Source organism: Melanotaenia boesemani, chromosome 6 (assembly GCF_017639745.1).
Source record: "Melanotaenia boesemani isolate fMelBoe1 chromosome 6, fMelBoe1.pri, whole genome shotgun sequence".
Taxonomy (NCBI): Eukaryota; Metazoa; Chordata; class Actinopteri; order Atheriniformes; family Melanotaeniidae; genus Melanotaenia; species Melanotaenia boesemani.
Window position 1 is genome coordinate 12,877,693 of NC_055687.1, and position 21,760 is coordinate 12,899,452.

Below are 21,760 nucleotides of genomic sequence, written 5' to 3' on the forward strand. Positions count from 1 at the left end.
AAATGATTTAAAAAAAGAAAGAAAAATATTTTCACCTTTTAAATGACCCTTCAATTTATCACTTGACTCACTGTAGTTATAAATCTCTCTTATAATGTAGATCAATTAGGCCATCAGGGCTTTGATGAGACACTTCAAGACTTCTTCTTTCTACATATATTTTTTACAGCCTTAGTTAAAAGGAATATTAGATGTGACCTGAATAAATGTAACATTACCAGGTTTGATTTGTGTTCTGTGTCTTTCCATCTCTTTCTCCTTCAATTTCACAACATCACTCTGTTTTTTTCTCCATCTCTGACCCTCCCTGGCTTTGTCAATCTGTCCTGCTCTGCCTCTCTGTGATTCAGCATTTCGAGGAGCCGTGGCTGATTCTCAGCGCTTGCAGACCGCCAGTAAGTTTCAAGCCAGGGACTAATAAAAAGTGTCCTCTTTCATTTTTCCTGCTAGTCTTTGAAGTTCCTCCCTCCACCAGTCAGCGAGCTGGGGTGGCTTTGAAGACTGTGGCATAACATTCAGAGCTGCTGTGCATGCCGTACATACTAAGGAAATATATGGGTGTGTTAAAAAAGAGCAGAGCATTGAAGGTGTTTGTTTATTATGGGATTTATGTTTCTCTGTGGGTGTCTGAACGTAGGGGTGTTAATTAGATGTGGGATGGTTGCTGTAGGAATAAAACGACTTGCTTCCATTTGAGCAGAAATGACAGTCATGTATATTTCATTTCAGGGACAGCAGGAGATTTATCCCATTTTGCTCCAAGCTGTGGCTGTTGCACTCTATGCCCTATATAACTTCCACCATGTGTGACTTCTTCAGCCAAAACTTCTACAATATGCTCAGTATCTGTCCATGCAGTTAAATGATCTACACTAGTATACCTTAGCTTAAAGAATGAAGAGCATGTTAAATAAGGAGAAGACAACATTGGATATTTCTTTAATTAGTCAAGGATTAACTGTTGGTGTGTAAATTATGACATCTAAAAGAAAAGGCAGAAAGAAAACACACATACTGAAAAAAAACTTTTAGATGTTGGTATTTAATATGTTGTCTGTGTTGTAATAATAGCTATGACTTTAATATAAAAAAGCAGTTTCTGTCCAGCTGGATTTTTAATCCAAATCATTGGCACCATTTCCTACAGACCATAGAGGAGAGGAAACAGCTAAAAGTCCAAAGGCCATCATCTGTGATAGAACAGGAGTGCAGGAACAAAAGACTTCTTCTTTATTGATTGCCAAAATAAAAGAGAGAAAGGAAAAGTATGCAGTGATTTGTTGATACATTTCTAGGCATTTATTCGAAATACCTTGCAAAGGGCAAAAACAGAATTTGTACATTTTGAATAAGGTTGAAAATCAAATTTGATATGACCACCTTTATTTTTATTTTTTTTTTTAACATAACTTGAATCCTGTTAGACCTTTTTGTTCTTTTTTTTTATTTATAAAGTTCTCCAAGCTTCTTCAAGAACTTTCGAAATCCCTTCTGTGTAGTTTGGCTGCCTATTGTTCCATTTTCTTACAAGATAATCCCATACTGCTACAATAATATCGAGGTCTGGGCTCTGTGGAGGATTCATCACTCCATCAGACCTGTTGTCACACTCTAGTTCTTGAGTAATTTGTTATACCTCAGCTTTTTCTCCCTGTTTCCTTTTCTATAAAACTGGCTTTTTGACAGTTACCTTTCCTTAGAGATTTCTGATTAAGCTTTACTAAACAGATGGACCAACTGAAGTTCCAGATGTATCTCTCTGACGTTGAGTCAGATCTTGGGTATATTTTTTTCCCACATTTTTTCTGAAACACATAACTTTCAGATATTTTTCATTGCCTGTACATATGTGTTTTAGGCTTATCACTTTTTACATCCTGATTGCCCCAAGAGTAAACAAAGTTTTAGATAATAGCACTTTAGGAGTAACCTTTTTGTAAAACAATACTATTCTATGCCAGTAAAACTGTTATATTTGACAAGTCTTAAAAATAGAACTAAATAAATGCTAATACATTCCGTGTATTTTTGAGAAGATGCTAGTAAAGACAGTTTTAGATTGTGAAAAGACGCAATCTAAAACTGAGTCTTTGCTAACTTGGCTGTTATGTGGAGAAGTAACATTGGTTCATCCCTTGAGTTAGATGTTTTAAATCTCAAATTATTCCTAACTCAGTGTGAAGTGCCTTAAACATGAAATGAACAAATGAGAAAAATCCTCATCAGCTACATGGACTGGAGAGAAAGAAATTACAACAACAGCAACCAATGATAAAAGAAAAATGTTCAAAGGCCTTCAGGAAGCCTGCAGAACTTCTGCTGAAGACCAATTTAGAAGATTACAAGACCATCCATCATCCATCCATCCATCCATCCATCCAATCCATCCATCCATCCATCCATCCATCATCCATCCATCCATCCAATCCATCCATCCATCCATCCATCCATCCATCCATCCTTCCATCCATCCATCCATCATCCATCCATCCATCCATCCATCCAATCCATCCATCTATCCATCCATCCAATCCATCCATCCATCCATCCATCCATCCATCATCCATCCATCCATCCATCCATCCATCCATCCATCATCCATCCATCCATCCATCATCCATCCATCCAATCCATCCATCCATCCATCCATCCATCCATCCATCCATCCATCCATCATCCATCCATCCATCCATCATCCATCCATCCATCCATCCATCCATCCATCCTTCCATCATCCATCCATCATCCATCCATCCATCCATCCATCATCCATCCATCCATCCATCCATCCATCCTTCCATCATCCATCCATCCTTCCATCATCCATCCATCATCCATCATCCATCCATCCATCCATCCATCCAATCCATCCATCCATCCATCCATCCATCATCCATCCATCCATCCAATCCATCCATCCATCATCCATCCATCATCCATCCATCCATCCATCCATCCTTCCATCATCCATCCATCATCCATCATCCATCCATCCATCCATCCATCCAATCCATCCATCCATCCATCCATCCATCATCCAATCCATCCATCCATCCATCCATCCATCCATCCATCCATCCATCCATCCATCCATCCATCCTTCCATCATCCATCCATCATCCATCCATCCATCCATCATCCATCCATCCATCCAATCCATCCATCCATCCATCCATCCATCCTTCCATCATCCATCCATCATCCATCCATCCATCCATCCATCCATCCATCCATCCATCCATCCAATCCATCCATCTATCCATCCATCCAATCCATCCATCCATCCATCCATCCATCCATCCATCCATCCATCATCCATCCATCCATCCATCCATCCATCCATCCATCCATCCATCATCCATCCATCCATCCATCATCCATCCATCCAATCCATCCATCCATCCATCCATTCATCCATCATCCATCCATCCATCCATCCATCCATCCATCCATCCATCCATCCATCATCCATCCATCCATCCATCCATCCATCCATCCATCATCCATCCATCCATCCATCCATCCATCCATCCATCCATCCATCCATCCATCCATCCATCCATCTATCCATCATCCAGGGTAAATCCTAACCAGATGCCCAGGCTCAACTCCTTCTTCACCTTGACAGACCGATGCAGAGTCCACATCGCTACAGATGCTACTGAGAACATATGATCATAGCTATTACTTTTATCATATTTATTATCCTGCAGAGATAAAACTGTCCTCTGGTTTGAATGTGCAGTTCCTGTTGCCTATGCTAATGTTCAAGTGAAAGGAGAAATCAGATCTTTCCGTACATTTTTTTTTAACATTCTCTCTCAATTTTACATCATACATCTTGTAAAATTGTTTCGTTTGGCCGTGAATCTTGTGTATACAGTTAATCAGCTTTTAAAATACCTGCCAAATAATAAAGAATTATCTATGCTAACTTTTTATTATCCATTAAAATGATCTTGAAGATCAAAACGGCCAATATGAAATAAAACTACTTATACAGATCATGTATAAGTATACACTGTTGTATCCACATGAGCACTGAGTAGGTGCAACACGATGCAATCATTCCCCACACTTCGGAAATTAAGTGGCAATCATTTTGAAGGAAGTTTTATCAGCTTGTTATAGCATCAGGGGAAGCTTGCTGCAAACTATGCTGAAAAATTTCATGCAGCCATATTTATTTAACTGACACTTGATTATCTCATATGAAGCAGATAATTTTTTCCAACACAAATCACTCAATAAACAAAAGCACAACTGTTGCAAATTGATCATAATCATCACAGTTTGAATGATCTGAAGCAAATATCTAAGCAGTGTGTATTTTCTTTTTTAAACAAAAGCACACATGTTGATGTGATAGGGTGGACTTCTGAGCAGAATAGATTCATCATAAGAAACATCCCACTGTCTCTTTTTTGTCAAATTTATCTCTAACAATAGGATTTGACAAGACCTTGTGCCACATATATATCTCACTTCCAGGTTTGATTTTGCACCTTCTTTGACAATTCAGAGAATGAATGATATGTGAAGGAATAACTTGTCAGAAACTATTCACTTTCAGAAGAGGTGTCACATCGTCAGCTTTTCTGCTCTCCTCTGTTGTTTTCTCGGGGGATGCTGCTTGAAGCTAGCCTTTGTGTCAGAGCTCTCTTGGATAAGAGAAGAATCTTTTTTTTATAGTGCTTTGCCAGGCTGCATATATATATATATATACATATATATATATATATATATATATATATATATATATATATATATATATACTCTCATTTTTCTTTGCTTAGTTTTACTTCACTTGTGAAAGAAAGTGTGCGTTAGATTACAAAGAAACTGACAAATCGATGTCACATCCCAACTACTTCTGGTTGCTGAGCTCACACAGTGGTGGTATTCTTCCATCAAAATTCAATGCACTTCTTCCTGTTTTAGTTGAAGGAGGTCAACATCATTTCATCTACAGGTAGATCTACATCTACCTGAAATTGTTACCTTGTTTGCCAATTTCCTTCAATTTCTTGTTTGCATTTCTGATCCAACATTCTCCTCTTTACTTTTCATTTGCTCTCTTGACACTTTGTCCTCTTCCTTTTTCTTGAAGCCTTGCAGCTGCAAGAAGAAGCGCAGTTTGACATCTCCTTCCCCCCAACCTGGGTGAGGGAGGGTAAAAGCCTCACCCTGCAGTGTGCTTTCACCTCAGCTCTGCTACCCTTCCAGCAGGATGTCAGCTGGTTCAGAGATGGTAAGTAGCATGTGGGGAGGGGTGGTGTCACACTAGCCTGATTTTAGACCGTTTAAAAACACTTTAAGTAATTTTCCAGGCATACAGCTGCATCAGTCCAGCAGTGTGGAGATTAAAACGATTGACAACAAGGCCACCATCACTTTAAGGGCTGCACATAAGGAGGATGAAGGTGTTTACACTGCCAGACTGAGGACCTGGGACGGGATCCAGGAGCACAAGGCTTTTCTTTATGTCAAAGGTAAAAAACCAAGATGAAATGTTCTCAACATTTTGCTTCACAGCATAAAAAACCCACACATTGATGAGGGAAATGTGAAAACTTTAGCTTGTTTTGCAAATCAATCATATAGCATTATCAAAGGGCAAGTTCTAAAAATGCAATCAAACTTAATTAAAAAAAGAACGCTGGATTTCTGTGTGCATAGAAGTGTATCTGCAACACCTGCAAGCTTTACAATGGTGTGGGTGAGTTTATAACCTCAGTCTAGCTTAGCAGATGTGTGTCCAGTTGTCATGCCGACAAAAGCTCCTCTGGGTCACATTATGACAGCTGAGCAAACTCAGTCAGCTGCTTTAAATTATGAGATGGATGAAAGCACCAGTAGAACATCTCAAGAGGGCCATTTGGATAAAATGAATTGTTAAAGAAAATATACCTACCTTTGGTCTTACTTACAGGAAACTGATACAGATCTCGCGTCTGTAACATAGACTGTCCAGTATGCTTTCCAGTGCTGTGCCTCCATAATTACCTTTCCTCTGAGAAATAAATAATTTGTTTCACTTTTGGAAAAACCAAAGTGTTAAAAGCTGCTATTTTTGCAGGGGTGTTGTGAAACGTTCTTTGGCATGCACTTGGGTTGTCTGGCTCTTCTTGTTTCTGTGAGAGTGTGGTACAACTCATGGGAACTATTTCATGCCTTTAAATTGCAATCAGATCTCTAAAAAGTCTGCCAGTCTGCCTTTGAGATCACATACTTTCTTTGAAGTGTTGCATTTAGTGTTTGAAAAACTGACAAATGCTTTGGAGTGACCTTGATATCTCTGAGAGTGGAATCATCTGTTGTTGTCCCACACTGGAGAAATTGCATTCTGTGCAAAAATACCCCCAAAACACTATTTGTATTCAATAGATTTCTGGTTCTTCTTTCATTTCCCATCAGAAAACTGCAGTGACTCATATGCTGAAATTGCACCATCAATCAAACTGTTCTGCAGTTGAGGGCTTGTTAACTTTGTTTGGTGAAAGTATATATTCTTCATGGACTGCTGTTTGGTCTAATACTCTGTCTGCAGCATGTATATCAGCCAGAGAAAAGCTCACATCTGACTCATTAAACATTTTAAATCTGGACTGCATGGATTCTTGGCACATGTACAAAGTATGATTCAGTGCAATGCAAGTGCTCATGCCGTAGAAATAACATAAAGTGCTTTGAAACATTCATGAGCTATGCGTGTACACTGCAAGTCCAAATACACACATGTACACCACGCAAATAAATCTCCCTGCAAAGACTCTTAAAATTTTGGCTTGTGTTTTTCTCTTTCACATTATTCTTTATCAGCGCTGGAGGCAATAATTATCGAATCAGGGAACTTCCCTGCATGTTTGCTTTCTCCTTTATTCAGCTTGCATGTTTGCATTATAAACAGGCACAACAGTGAAGCAGAAGGATGATGTTGATTTTAGCCTTTTGTTGGAAATATATTTATAATCTGAGGAGCAGGTTTGAAAACATGACAAATCCTTTCACTTCAGTTTAGCATGTTTTACTTACTTCCTTATCATGTTCCTTCCTCCTTTCATTGCCTCCAGGCTCATTATTGTTTTCCCCTCCAGATTATTTCTGTGTTGGGTCAATGTCTTCACCTCATTGTTGAGCTTCCTTTCCCCCTAACGGACTCTACTGTTCTTCCTTAGATGCAGCAGCTGCAGTGCTCGAGGGTCCTGCATCTCCTCTGGCAGTGCAGGTGTCTGATGTCAACAAGGACTACGTCTTCCTGACTTGGCAGCCACCCAGTGCTGACGGAGCGTCACCTGTGGAGGGGTACTATGTGGAAAAGTGAGAGTTAGCCTGATTCACCACCATCATCTAAGATTTATTCATTAGTTAGAATATCTGATGAATTATAAGTCAAATTGAAGTTGACTCTTGAACTCTAAAACAAAATGTTCTCAGTCTCTCCACAAAGAGAAGGATGTTTGGGGGTGCCTTTTGCAGAAAGCATACAGACTCCGCATTTATTATTTAAGAAGTAAATCTCTTTTGGCAGCAACAAAGACCTCCAGACTTTTTGAGAATTTTCCTACAAGTTTTGCACACCTTTCCTTTGGACATTTCTTTCATTCCAACAGGTTCAGGTTGGATGGAGATCATCAGTTCACAGCAATGATAATCTACTTTAACTCTGACAGGGTCACTGCAGGAAATTTCCCCAAAGCTAAACCTGTCCGGTCTTGCTGAAATTCAAACTTTTGCTACTTTTGACACCTATACAAATCAGGTCTTTCAGGTTTCATCATACCGGTGAGGGATGATTTCTGTGTGTTCACTCCATCTTAAAGTAGCACTATGTTACTTTCTGACCTTAAAAGTATGTGTTTCTGACTTGCCTTGATGGCACAGTGACATTTTTTAAGCGCATTCATGGAGCTGTCGCTGCCTAGCAGCATCCCTAGGGTGATACAATCTCATTTCACAACTTTTTTCCTGGGATGCTGTTTCACTTTACAGCAGTATTCCGCTGTACGACACATGCTAGCAAATGGATATCCACACACGGGGCATTTTGAATACACACCATGACTGATTCATCAAACAAAATGCTAGAGGACATTATTGGAGGAAGTAAGGGAAAGAAAGAGACAAAGGAACAGAGCAAGAGATAAGACAAACGTCAACATCAGACTGGATTTTACTGTTAAATCCAGTCTGTAGAGTCCATAGAGAGCTTTCAGTCTGTAGCGAGCTCTCAGATAAGAGGTAGGTTATAAGATGGAACTCCCAGCTTCTTTACAAGTCTGATAGGTGGGGTCCTGTAAAGATGGTTTTCTTTTAAGTAAACTCTCATACCTTCATATAAAGAAATCTTTTTATTTTGGCCACACTTGCTGGTAAATTCTCTTCCAATGTCATCCTTAATACAAATAGCAAAGCAAGACCAAGTGGCATAGTATTCAGTGCTTAATCAATCTAGTAAAGCAGATAAATAGAAAGGTTCTCTCTGCTTTCTTAAAAGTGTGTTTCAACTCATTTTCAGAGCCTCGCTTGTATAAACTCTACTGCATCTATATCTGTGTATCAGTGTGATGACAATACAATGAGAACATGTGTTCAGGCCAGTTTATCCATCAATTTAATAAATTCAGAATTATATAAGCCTGTCATAATCATAAATCCCTCATTTATTTATAAAGGGGACATTTTCGAACCAATTAAGTTCTCGGTTTGTGATTGTCAAGTCACTTTATCAGATAATTAATTGAATATTGAACGGGACGAGGAGGCTGTATGTCCACATAAAAGTGTTTATGCTTAGAAGAAAACTCTTATTGATTCAGTCTTTATTAAAGTCTAAACCATTCTTTCGATCATCTTCTGTGTAACAATAGGCCCACAGTAGGACTGCACTGCTGAACTTTGTCTTTCTCTGTGCTGCTGGTGAGATAATTGGATTGGATATTGTAATATCCATTTGGTTTAGTTCACATGAGATGGATGGCACACATTGAAATTATCAGCCCTCAAAACTACGTTAAGAGTGGAGTCAAAGACTCCCAGAGGGGAAAAGGTGCTGCTCTTATCACCAACACCTATCAATCAAACTTGTCCATGTGTGTGTTTACATGTGTGTGTTTGAGTGTCAGTATGTGGAGAAAGTTTGGCTTCATTTATCATTGAGTGTGTTTTTGTGTGTATTTTATTTGTGATGTGTTCTTTAGTTGCTGCTGAAGATGCAACTCCTGAATGTGTTTGGTTAATGGTTGAAGACAGGGATACCTCCCAGTTCCCTAGCAACCGCTTCAATAACAAGCTGCATTATTCTGCCTTTGTTTACCAAAAGGGGAAATATATAGTTTTATGGTGTATAATGTAAACTCTGACTGTACTTTGTAAAACATTCTTGCAATGTGTTTGGAGACTTGTTATTTTCACTAGAGCATCTCTCACAATTGCAGATCTTGGCAGGTTATATGCAGACATGTGCTGCTGTGTGGGCTAAAGGTTTTACAGCGGGCTTGATAATGTTGCACCCCTGCAGACAGCTCACATCATGTGGTGAATTGTTTGTTTACTTCTTATTCAAATTTCTTCCCCTTTAGTTCTATATGATTGCATAAATGTTGCTTTTACAACATTAATTTATTTCTTTCTCTTTCAGATGCGACCTCGGTCAGAGTGAGTGGGTGCGCTGCAATGAGCATATTCAAAAAATGTGCCATTTCCCAGTGTTTGGACTGAAGGAAGGAACTCTGTACCAGTTCAGGGTTTGTGCTATGAACCGAGGAGGAGTAGGACGCCCATCCAAAGCCACACAGCCTGTCCTCACTGCAGACCCTCTGGAACACACCAGGACAATGGGTACCCCCTTTTAATGTTGTTCAAAGCTTGATGGTTAATTTAAAGAAAAGTCCCCAAAAAGGTATCAGAAACGGTAACCCCGCCCCCAATCATTGAGAGAACCAACATGAAGCGCTTCGTAGCTCTGGCCCAACAAAGAGTTGGTGCCCATTAAGAACGAGATTTGAGAGCCAGGAGCAGGTGCTTTGGCAGTGAAAAAACCAAAGACCCTGTGCTAAATCAGGCTCTGGCTCCGAACCACTGTAACCAACACGGTGGAAAAGGGATAGTATTAGTGATTTTTAGAGAGACCTGTAAAAACTCCTTATCATTAGTCAAGCCTACTAAAACAAATGCATGAATTTTTCTAAATCACGTTAAGCCATCCGTCTCTTTATTCTGTACATATCCTTGAGGTGGTAAAAGACTGAGTTGGTTATTGTTTTAATGTGGCTAATAAAATTTAGCTTTATAAATTGATCTGTTGATTTCAACAAATGCTTGATAATGAGTTTCACCAATGTACTGGTAGATACAAATTGAAACATCAAACTCAGATTATAACTTCAGATTATTCAGACAAACACCATTAAGAAGATGGATTCCAAGTCTGGATATATTAATCAAAATTCTGGTAGTAAATATGTACGTATTATTAGCTTACATATATATTTCTAAAATCACGTGAACGATGGAACAACTGATGAGAGTTCCTCACGTATGCCCCCTACCACACACAAGGACTTTTTTTTTAAATGTCTTTAAGCCTTAAGCCATGTTTATGCTTACAAAGAATAACTCTACTTGCTCTAAACTAATAATCCCTACAAGCATAACTTACTTGAATACACAAATGTTCTTCCTCAATCATCAACAGCTTCAGTTCTACTTTGTCTTCAAGTTTATGTGACTCTTTGGCTCTGCATGCCTTGTATGTAAGCTTTTGTATGTTTTAAACCTGTAATCTATTTATTCTACCTTCTCATTTACTCATGCATTTCTTTTGATTTCTTACTCATGTGCTTCTTCACTGCACAGCAAAGAGCATCAGCAATGAGTTAATGACTTCTTCCTGCTGTTTATTCACGTCATCTGCCTCAGTTACACCTGCAAAGAAATTAGCCCTGCCAGAGAAAACAGATGTAGGGACGTAGATTTAGATCTCATTTCATGCAGCTCTACATTTGTCTCTGAGACAGGTTTTAATGACATCATTGAGTGAAATGATTTGTTTCTTAAAAGATGACTTCTGAAGCTTTTCGGCTTGGTTGAAAACTTGGTATGGTGGAGGGATGAGGGTGATAAATGAGATGTGTGTGTGTCTGTGTGTAACGGAGAGGACAGATGGACTGTGGTTTGATGCTGTGGATCATTAAACACAGATGAAGGGCAGACAGAAGGTTGACTTGCCTCTGGTCTTCTCTCCATCCTTCCATGTTGCTCTGGTTCACCTCTTTGTGTCTGACTGCTCCTCTAATATTTACAAAAATAGTGTCATCATGGGCTCTCATGTAACTTCATCACCCTCATGTCTTTTCTCTCTTTATTCCCTTTCCCCCCATAACCATTTGTCTATGTCTCTCTTCTCTCAGTGGTCAAAGTGGACAGAGGAAGGACCATCACCATTACAAAAGACGAACTGGAAGGTGAGAATTCTATACTTTTACACCTGTGTGTGATTTTTGTAATAAAAGGAACATTTTCACACAGCATTTATGTTTTACTGGCACACATGGTGCTGCCTCCTCGGCTGTAGGTTGCCTCAGGCTTTCGGCTTTAATGCATCTTCCATTTATATTTAAGAATGAGCTGCAGTAATTCTATGGCTGAGGCAATGAGAATTTGCTCCATTTACAGAAGTGAAAATAATGAATAGTCCCTGGTGGTGTCCTGGTAAAATGCACATAATGGCCTGAGGTAGAGTGAATGCCTGTGAAGGCTGCTGATAACCTTGACAATGTAACTCACAAGCAGAGAGAGATAAAGGGAAGAAGAAGAAGATGAAGAGGGGAGATTTGTGTTTGAAGTGAGAAAATAAGAAGAACATAAATGCAGTTTAGGAAGAGAAGAATGCACAATACAAGTGTTAAAGATAAACCTTTTATTTTGGTTGAATGGCTGGAATAAATCTGAACATAATGAACTTTATCAAAACTGACTTACACTTTGTTGCTGTACACATAAAGTGCCTTAAAAATGGTGCAACCCTGGCATTTTCCAGTTTTGCTGCATTCACTTGTAACTTTTTTTTTTAAATGATTTTAGATCAAATGTAATAAAGCTATGTAATAATGCAAATCTATCAAATGTAGAGGCAATAGAAAATGTCAAAATCCCGATAAATAGTGGTACTTATATATTTGCTCTTATATCAGCTATATCTTCATGTTAGATTCAGCTTTGTCCAATGTGATGATACATACGGACCTAACACAAAGTGATTATTTGCCTCATTTTACTGCCGTAAAATTTGCTGTTGGGATGCTCTTGCAGCATTTTGCAATAAATAAATAAACAAATAATAATATAAGAGGGTCAGTGGTTACCTTCATCGTATGGCACTTTTCATCATCAAAAATCCTGTTCTTCTCCGATATTGTAGTTTTATTTTAAGAACAGCTTACTTTGGCAAGTTGTTTTATTGTTTTTCACTTGCTGTAATGTGATTCTGGTGCTTAAACAGTAGTTAGAACAAATTCTGAGTATATGTAGCAGATAATTTTAGCAGCATTATATTTTGTTGCCAAGCCAACTGCCAAGGGTACAATTTTACTTTTGTCTATTTTTACTTTAACATTTTATTACCTTGCTACCTCTTTGTTTTTGAATGCAATGTTTGCTCGTTTTAATTCCCAGCTATTAGACTTGTTTTACTGGGTGTTATTTTGCAATGAAACTAATGTTTAAGCTAAATTACTCAAATGGAAAAGGGCATTTGATAAATTTAGTATGAAATATGAAGACAAAAAAATAGCATAAAATAAACATTTTTCAGAGACTGGACATACAGACCAGAGAACAGTCGTGTAGCTACACATTTAACATGTTAACATCTGTGCAGAGCTCTGGAAAATCCACAAACATCTGCATTAAAAAGACAACCTTCTCAGTAGAATCTCAGTACTGTGCACAAACTATTCACTCAATTTGAAAGACTTTTCAACTGACATGCATGATTGCATGATGCAAAACCATCTATTTGTGTTGTTCCCTTGACTTTATCTGTTGTTGTGCAGTTCAGAACAGTTGATTACTCATTTGGCCTGAATGCATTAGAAGGGTCACATGATCTCATTTTTTATATTTTGCCTGTGAAAGATCTCAAAATATGTTACTCCACTAGGCAAGCAGCACATAGAAGACCAGGGAGGTAACCCTGAAACACAAAAGCAAAATTTCCTAAGCTAATGTTAAGTTGTACACTCGACAAAAATAATCCTCATTAAAAAGTGACTGTTGCTTATTATCTAATATTTGCCGGTCAGATTAAATTATAACTGGATTTTTGATTATCTAGAGAAATGTGGGACAAACCCTGGGCACAGTGAAGCATGGTAGTGACTGCATCATGATGTGGTCATCTTGTCATCTGCAGTTAGTGTTATCATCTCCAAAAAACATTCTTCTCATCAAAGTTCTCAAAATGTTTTGTAGAGCTCAGCATCTGTGCTTTAACAAGTTTTACAAAGATTCTGTCCTCAGAAAATATCGCCAACCGGATCTTCTCTTGGTCACTGTGGCAGTCCTCTGCATATTAAACAAGAACCGCTGAGTCATGCTGTGTACAAACACTACTCTTCACACATACAGCAACTTGCTAGCTCTACCAGATCAGCATTTTTCAAATCTTTGAACTCTTTGCTATGAAGTTCCTCTCTGATCCACACTGCAGCTCTGCTGACTCTTAAGGGGATGCAAACACAGAGACTTACAGAGGTAAAAAACGTATAACAAAAGAACACTTCTTGCTAAATCTAAAGACTTCCATAGTCCTTGAACTGCTTGCAGTGTTACTAAAAGTGTGCTGACTCAAGCTTTTTGAAGGCATCTGGTGTACTTGCACATTAGAAATAGAAGTGAAACTCTAGCAGTGTCTCACTCTCTGTGTGTTTCCATCAAATCCAGCAAATATAACAGCAGTTCAACAACAACAAAAAAGAAAAAGAAAATGTAGAATCTCAGCTGGCACTGTTTCAGCTACACTTTCATTCTCACCGACCCTGTTTTTTTCTTTTGTCTTCATCCTCCTCCTCTTCCTCCTCCCTCTTCTGTTTGTTCTGAAGGTCAGGTCAAAGCTCCGTTCCCTCCCACAAACGTCCACGCCTGCGAGGTTAGCGACACCTACGTGGTGCTGAGCTGGACTGAGCCTGAACCCAGAGGCAGGGAGCCGCTGACCTTCTATGTGGAGCGGGTCAGTTTTAACTCCCACACATCTCCCGAGACAAACACAAATACACAAATATTAATATTACAGCAGCTCCCAAACCTTTCACCCAAAATAATAAGCAGCTTCATCCTGTGGGACTATTTTCAAATCAGCAAAAAATATTCTTTCTAACACTTTAAAACACAATTCTTCACTTTGAGGATTTGGGAAGGTGTATCAACGCTCTCTTTTTGGTGTTGTATTTATTGAACAAAGCAAATTGAAAATGTAAGAGTTGACTGCTGTGCACAAATTAAACACCAGGAAAAATCTGGTAGTTTGTTCTTATTATGTTGAGTACTGGTTTTACAGAAGCTTTGTTAAAGCCAGATCTTTCATTACATTGTTTCCTGCAGCTGTTTTTAGCAAATACAAACTCTGAAAACTGAAAATAATGTACTTGTTCCATGTAAAACAGGATGCAAAGACAATAGATTTAAATGTTTAGCAGGTTAAAAGCTAGAGGTAAAAGGAGAGCAAATATATTCAAGACTTTTCTATTGGGTTGCCAGGAAACACAGTTTTAATCACTAAGTAATTTTGTCTTTACAAAAACAATAATTTTGCTACAATATGCAGAAGCTGATATTCAGAATTGAAACTTAAACTATGAAAATATCTAAAAAGATAAACAACAAATCTTTAGCTGATTGTTAAAATTGCTGCAGGAGGCAGAAAAAGGTTTGAAACAACTGCTGGAAAATCCACAGATAATTAGGTTCATTGGCCGCATATCAATAACACTGAGCAGAAGAAGCTTTAAGATGACAGTTCAGCACCCTCTGATGGACTGTGGGGAAGAATTAATTTCTTTACATGACTGCATCTGATTGGCTGTGACCTCCAGGCCTTTAGGCAGCACTGCGTTAAAATCAAAATGATGCTGTGGTGAAAATCTCTGCACAGGTTTGAGAGCACTTCTTCAAACCACCATTCCACAGTTCATCACTGCGTCCACCAATATAAGTTAAAACTCTTATCTCACAAAGAAAGAATTAAATCTGAGCTGATTCAAGGTGGACTAAGGTGCATTAGTTGAGTATCTTGGACACCTTTGAAGTGTAGTACAGGTTTTGGAGCAACATATGCTCCCATTAAGATGACATTGCTTTCAGGGTCAGCTTAGCTTATTTCACAATGCCAAACAAAAATATGATGCACGTGTTATTAGTCATTGCTCAGAAGTAAAAAAATCCAGGACTAAACTGGCATGCCTGCTATCCAGGTGTTAACGCTAAGAGTGATTAGAGTAGTGTACATCATTGATTTGAATCTGTGACTATCTTTGACAGATAGCACAGTAAATTTGTATAATTTTAAATTAAATAAGGGGTACAGGTTCTGGCGTGGTGGTCCCCTTCTTCAAATAGGGGGATCAGAGGTTGTGCTCCAACTACAGGGGGATCACACTCCTCAGCCTCCCCGGTAAGGTCTATTCAGGGGTGCTGGAGAGGAGGGTCCGTCGGATAGTTGAACCTCGGATTGAGGAGGAGCAGTGTGGTTTTCGTCCCGGTAGTGGAACAGTGGACCAGCTCTACACCCTCTTCAGGGTCTTTGAGGGGGCATTGGAGTTTGCCCAACCAATCTACATATGCTTTGTGGACTTGGAGAAGGCATTCGACCGTGTCCCCCGGGGACTCCTGTGGGGGGTACTCCGGGAGTATGGAGTGCCGGACTCGCTTGTACGAGCTGTCTGGTCCCTGTATGACCGGTGTCAGAGCTTGGTCCACATTGCCGGCAGTAAATCAGAATAGTTTCCAGTGCGGGTTGGACTCCGCCAAGGCTGCCCTTTGTCACCGATTCTGTTCATTACCTTTATGGACAGAATTTCTAGGCGCAGCCGAGGTGTTGAGGGAATCCGGTTTGGTGGCCTCAAAACTGGGTCTCTGTTCTTTACGGATGATGTGGTTCTGTTGGCTTCGTCGGGCAGTGATCTTCAGCTCTCACTGGAGCGATTCGCAGCCGAGTGTGAAGCGGCTGGGATGAGAATCAGCACCTCCAAGTCCGAGACCATAAACAAATAGCTGCACAGCCCAAGTTGTTGCTTGCTGATGCCGCAGGCAGTTCCTAAGTTTTTGGAGGTTTAAGATTAGTAAGACATTTAAGTTTTGATTAATTTATTTCAGAAATGTTTTAAACAAATATGTTGGAAAACAGTCCAGTCACCACTTTTCGAGATGCAGAGTTCAAAATGTTGGCAAAGGCTTATCAAAAAGGTAGGACTGACCTCTTTTTACAACAATAACAGACTTTATCTCTCCAATATCAACTCAGACACCCAACCACTCCTGGCTCCAATAATCAGAAAACTGCCACAGGAAATAGATTTTTATTAGAGCTTTATAAGTTACTGAGGTAATAAAACTGTCAAATCTGTCAAAAGTATATGAAATTACTAAAGTCTGCTGCCTTACTTCCACTTATATAATGAAGGGAACATTCAAATATCCTTTTTGTCCTCGAGCAAGCATTTTATAATTACTGGTCCCTCTGACACTCTATGGTTAGGATTTCTACCTGAAACACAGACTTAAAGAAAGTAGACAGTGAAGGGTAGTATAACAGAAAAATAAAGCTTAAGTCTAAATGAGTCATTAAAAATAAAATAAACCATTTACAGTTAATTTACATTTTCAGCTGTATTGATTTTTTCTTATTTCTGTCTCATTAAATAATAATAATCAGTTTGTATGTCTGCCTGCATGTATAATTGCACAAAACTGCCAATCTTTATTCCTCCTTGTCCTTGTCTGAATATTTTGTGGTCTGCTCCAAAACTTAACAATCCCCACAGTACAAAAACTATGAGACTTTATGAAGGAAATTAATCCTGATCAGGCTGAATCCTCTGGGAAACTTGAAGGATACTGAATAAAGAGGATGTTCTTGAGATACATGATGCTTTTGAAATGAACCGTGGTGTAATCTAACGCTGCTCTTGGATCAGTCCTTGGCAGGGAGCAGCAGCTGGGGACTGGCCAGTCTGGACATGTTGGTGAACTCTACCAGGTTCCCAGTCTTTGACCTGTTCAAGGACAAGCAGTACTGCTTCAGGGTGCGCTCCATCAACAAGTATGGTGTCAGTGACCCCTCTGAGCCGAGTGAGCCCATCTCCCTTGGAAAACCACAAGGTGTGAAAAGATGTACTGGCACACATTAATTACTCCCCCTGTTGTAAAGGTCACCTACATTTAAAAGAACAACTTACTTTTGACTTTTGTAGTGTATAGATGCTGTTATAATATAGTTGTATAGTTATGTTATAATATAGAAAGAAAGGAAAAGATCAAACTCTGGAGTTCATGAACCCAAGGGCATCCTGATTTGATACCAGTAGCATGTGTATATATAGAAAAGACACTTCAAATTTAGGCATGCAGGCTTAATCTCTGTCTTTTGTGTGAAAAAGCTAGTTATCTGCTTAGCAATAAACTGTTAAAAATAATGGTAAGTTGTTAAAAACAGCAGCAGGTCTACTGATGTTTATGCAAAAATCACAAATACAATCAAAGACTTAACTTTTCAGTAAGGTGAGGTGAGATATATGATATAGCATTATAAATTTTTTATGTGCAACGTATTTCCCAGCTGGTGACCTAGCTGTGTTGCAGGACTGCCTTGGCAATGTCAAAGATGTATAAAATGCTTTCAGCAATAATTGTGTTATTTTAACAACTAATCATGATGTTTTTTAAACTCTAATCTGGTAGTTTTGTTGCTTGAATCTATCCAAGTAGCAGTCGAGGGAATAACAGAAAAGAAGGAAGTTAGAAATTGCTGCCCCAAGGCTGGTTCTGGATGTTCCCATGTTTGTTTTTCGTTATATTTCCTGCAACTATACCTTCCTCCAAGCTGTTGTGTGACACTTGGAGCAGTTCCTGTTAGCTTTTATAGTGAGTGTGGCTGGTATATCAGTTACCGACATGCTAAAGAAACACCCATCATGCTGAGAACTGATGCCAAGGGATCCTGATTAAGCAGAAAAATCTGATAAAATGAAATAACAATGCATTGAATATTTCTTACACCTGTAAACGTAATGGTTTCCACTGTGTAAACTGGTTTTCTATATATAAAGTTAAGTTGTTCACTTAGGTTTTGGAGCAACTGCACCACTAATCACCCGGTAAACCGTCTATACCTGGTTCATCCAGCCTTGATTGTCTTATTGTCTTAGCCCCATCCCTTAACCCATATATCCATCCTCTTGTTTACTCTTCTTATCTTTTTATTCATCCTTCCTCCAAGAACCCATTCATAAAAAAACATGCTCAATGAAAACATTTTATGATAGAAACATCACAGTGTACCTCTTAACACTTATTTAATGATATCCTCCTATTCAATGTCCCATTCCTTCCTAGCTTAAGTAATTATTAGGGTCAAATTGCAGATTTATTTATTTATTTTAAAAATAATCTTATTTAGTTTAATATTTTTTCCTGTGTCTCAACTTATTCCCATCAGCTGTACCTGCTCCACCTCACTCTGTGATGGCTATCAGAGACACAGACACCTCAGTGCTGCTGCAGTGGAAAGAGCCCAAAGACAAAGACAACATCCTGGGATATTATCTTTACTATAGTGAAGCTGGGAAACAGGAATGGAAGACTATTAACAACAAGCCTGTAACTACAACCAGGTAAAAGCTCTTAGTTGCTGAATTTCGTAACATTACTCTCTGTCAAACAGAACAATCATTTCAAGGTTATTATGATGTGTAGAAGGTGTAAACACAACATCCTTTCTCCTCAGGTTTACAGTCCATGGCCTGAAGACTAGGAGGGAATATGTGTTTAGAGTGAAGTGTGTGAGCCGGGCAGGAAACAGCAGATATTCAGATGAGTCTCACCCCATTGTGGTCAAATCAGCCATTGGTAAGTGCAAGTTAGATATCAAAGACTTTGCAGATATTTTGTGTGTTTTTTATGGCTTTTCCAACAATAATAATAATCTGGTCCTTCACAGGTCTTAAAATGATGTAAATATGAACAACATCACATAATATTTTATGTGATATCATTATTCATTTAACAAAAATACTCTAAAAGCAGTAAGTGGTAAGGTACTAAGTGTACCCTCACTGCTTCAAGTGGAATAAAGAGGAGGAAAGATATTAACATTTATCTTAGATAAAATACTGTTGCAAACCATCAATCTGGGAAGGATTACAAGGTCATTTTCAAACAATTTTATGTCCATTATTCTACAGTAAGGAATATTATTTAGAAGTGGAAAACAGAGGTGGATGTCCCAGCATTCCAAAGTCAGACCATGCAACACTCAAGAAACTGCCAAAAAATCAATCAATCAATAAAAATAAAATAAATTTAAAAAAAAACAGGAGAGCTACATCTCAGACTCTACAGGCCTTGACTAGCATGCTAAATGTAAATGTCATAACAGTACAATCATGAGAAAACTGAGCAAATATTTAGAAAAATTGTCAACAGAGAGATTTTTTCTCTCCAAAAAGAACATGTCAGCATGGCTTAAATTTGCAAAGTGTCATCTGAACAAACCACCAGGTTTTTCATTGAAAACTTGAGTGTTCCAGGTGAGACCAAAACCAAACACAGCCCATCAGCACAGACACCTCATACTAACTGTTTAGCATTGTGGTGGAAGTCTGGTGTTATGGGCTTGTTTTTTAGCTTATTGACATGGACTCCTTGCAGAGTCTACCATTAACTCCTCTGAAGGCGGAAATATTCTAGCATAAAAATTAAGCTAAAATTTGGACAACAATCCCAAACACATCAAATCCGTAAGAGAATGACAGAGAGAGAAAGAAACAATGCAATGTTCCATACAACAACTGACTGACACTGTGACCTTGAAAGAGATGTGCATAAATAAATGCCTGCAAAATTCAATCAAGTGAAGCAACTGTGTAAGATGAGTGGGACAAAATTCCTCCACAATGATGTGAGAGACTGATAACATCATGAAGAAATAATTACTTCAAGTCACTGCTGTCGCAGTCGGTTCTACAGGCAGAATTTTCTGTTGCATAATGCCTGTAATGCAACTACGTTTTACATTTTTCAAATGTGAAAAAACTGTCAATCAGAGCTACCCAGTATTTCAGGAAACACAAAAGTTGCATTCCACACTTTTCAAAACAGAGTATTAAAAATTAATAATTAAAAAAAAAAACTAGAACTTCACCACATTGATATTCAGTTCTGCTGGTGTTGTTCAGCTGGAACTCTACCACCTCCTCTCATCAGGCTCCGTATGATTTGTTATGTAGCTTCCACCAAATGACTTATCAGTCGGTGTAATGCTGACCCTTCTTACTTTCCCACCCAGCCTCAGATAATATAATATGCTCCTGGCAGCCTGCAGTACAGGACAGTAATGACTCATTTGGCTTGCCACTCACTGCCAGCAAAATCTCACATCTCTTCTGCCACTCTGCCATCACCTGGGGAATAATGGCACGGGTACAGGTCTTTGTGAGGAAATACATTCTTATCAAATAGAGCATGAGCTGAATATTTAATCTCTGAATACTTAAAGTCGACCCAGAGTCGTATAAAATTTGTAGTCTGGCATTTCTTTTCCTGAGCCTGCTGCGATTCTCTCAGCTATCACTTATTCCCTCCGACAAGGCGGAGGTTATGTTTTTGGTGGCACTGGTCTGTCTGTCTGTCTATAAACAACTCAAAATGTAATGGATGGATTTTGATTACATTTTTAGGAAATCTCTGAAATGGAAAAAGGAACAAGTGATTACATTTTAGATCCAGGAAATTTTTTTAAAGGATTCTTTACAGGCGCAGAGCAGGCGCAAACATCTGGGAACTTTATCATTCTTTCGCTGGTATACACAAAAGATTACTAAACGTAACACCACTGGATTTCAGCATTGATCCTCATAAATTTCTTCGTTGATTTTCACAGAGTTTCCTTTAAATATGTCAGAAAGTTGTGTTGTGGTTGGCTGACATAAACATAGCTGTTCCACAGACAACAAGCGATCGTTCTTCAAACTACTGAAAAGACACAAAAGCCCAGAAACATGTGATAACTGGCTATTGCATTGCAACGCTATCAAAGCGACCTAGAAAAAATTATTTGTTCAGATCATTTTGGGACTGGTGAGTAAAACATTTACCATGAAAATACTGTTTAAAACTTATGGTTGTGTTTTTATAGATGCCAAAAATACCATTAAAAGACTGGTTATCAATGTAACTTTATGACATTATGGATAATTTTCTATCAAAAACCAATGGAGAAAATTTAAATCTATGACAGCAAGTTTCACACTTCAACACGGACGCCTGTATGATGTGGGGTTAGTTTTAACCGACAATCTCTTCATGGTCACGTGACCACTGGGTTGTGACGTAGGTATGTGTCTGCCCATGGGGAGATGGGATAATTGTGTCATAAGAGCTTCTATATTTAAAGCTAATGTCCACAATCACTGGCAAATGAATAAATAAATAAACAAACAAAAAGTAAAAATGGCTTGGTGGAGCTCTGCGCCCTTTGAGTACTTCT

General features: G+C 38.7%; 1 protein-coding gene across 1 annotated transcript in view; it reads left to right on the plus strand.

Moving 5' to 3' along the window:
• Positions 1-21,760, plus strand: part of myom3 (myomesin 3) — a 62,365-nt gene that overhangs the window by 20,659 nt on the left and 19,946 nt on the right. The window contains exons 7-16 of the mRNA XM_041988499.1: positions 351-395; positions 5,111-5,251; positions 5,331-5,492; positions 7,179-7,320; positions 9,641-9,840; positions 11,412-11,465; positions 14,103-14,230; positions 17,193-17,376; positions 18,713-18,887; positions 19,001-19,122. Of these exons, the coding sequence (XP_041844433.1) occupies positions 351-395; positions 5,111-5,251; positions 5,331-5,492; positions 7,179-7,320; positions 9,641-9,840; positions 11,412-11,465; positions 14,103-14,230; positions 17,193-17,376; positions 18,713-18,887; positions 19,001-19,122 (1,353 nt within the window). The remainder of the gene's footprint in view (positions 1-350; positions 396-5,110; positions 5,252-5,330; positions 5,493-7,178; positions 7,321-9,640; positions 9,841-11,411; positions 11,466-14,102; positions 14,231-17,192; positions 17,377-18,712; positions 18,888-19,000; positions 19,123-21,760) is intronic.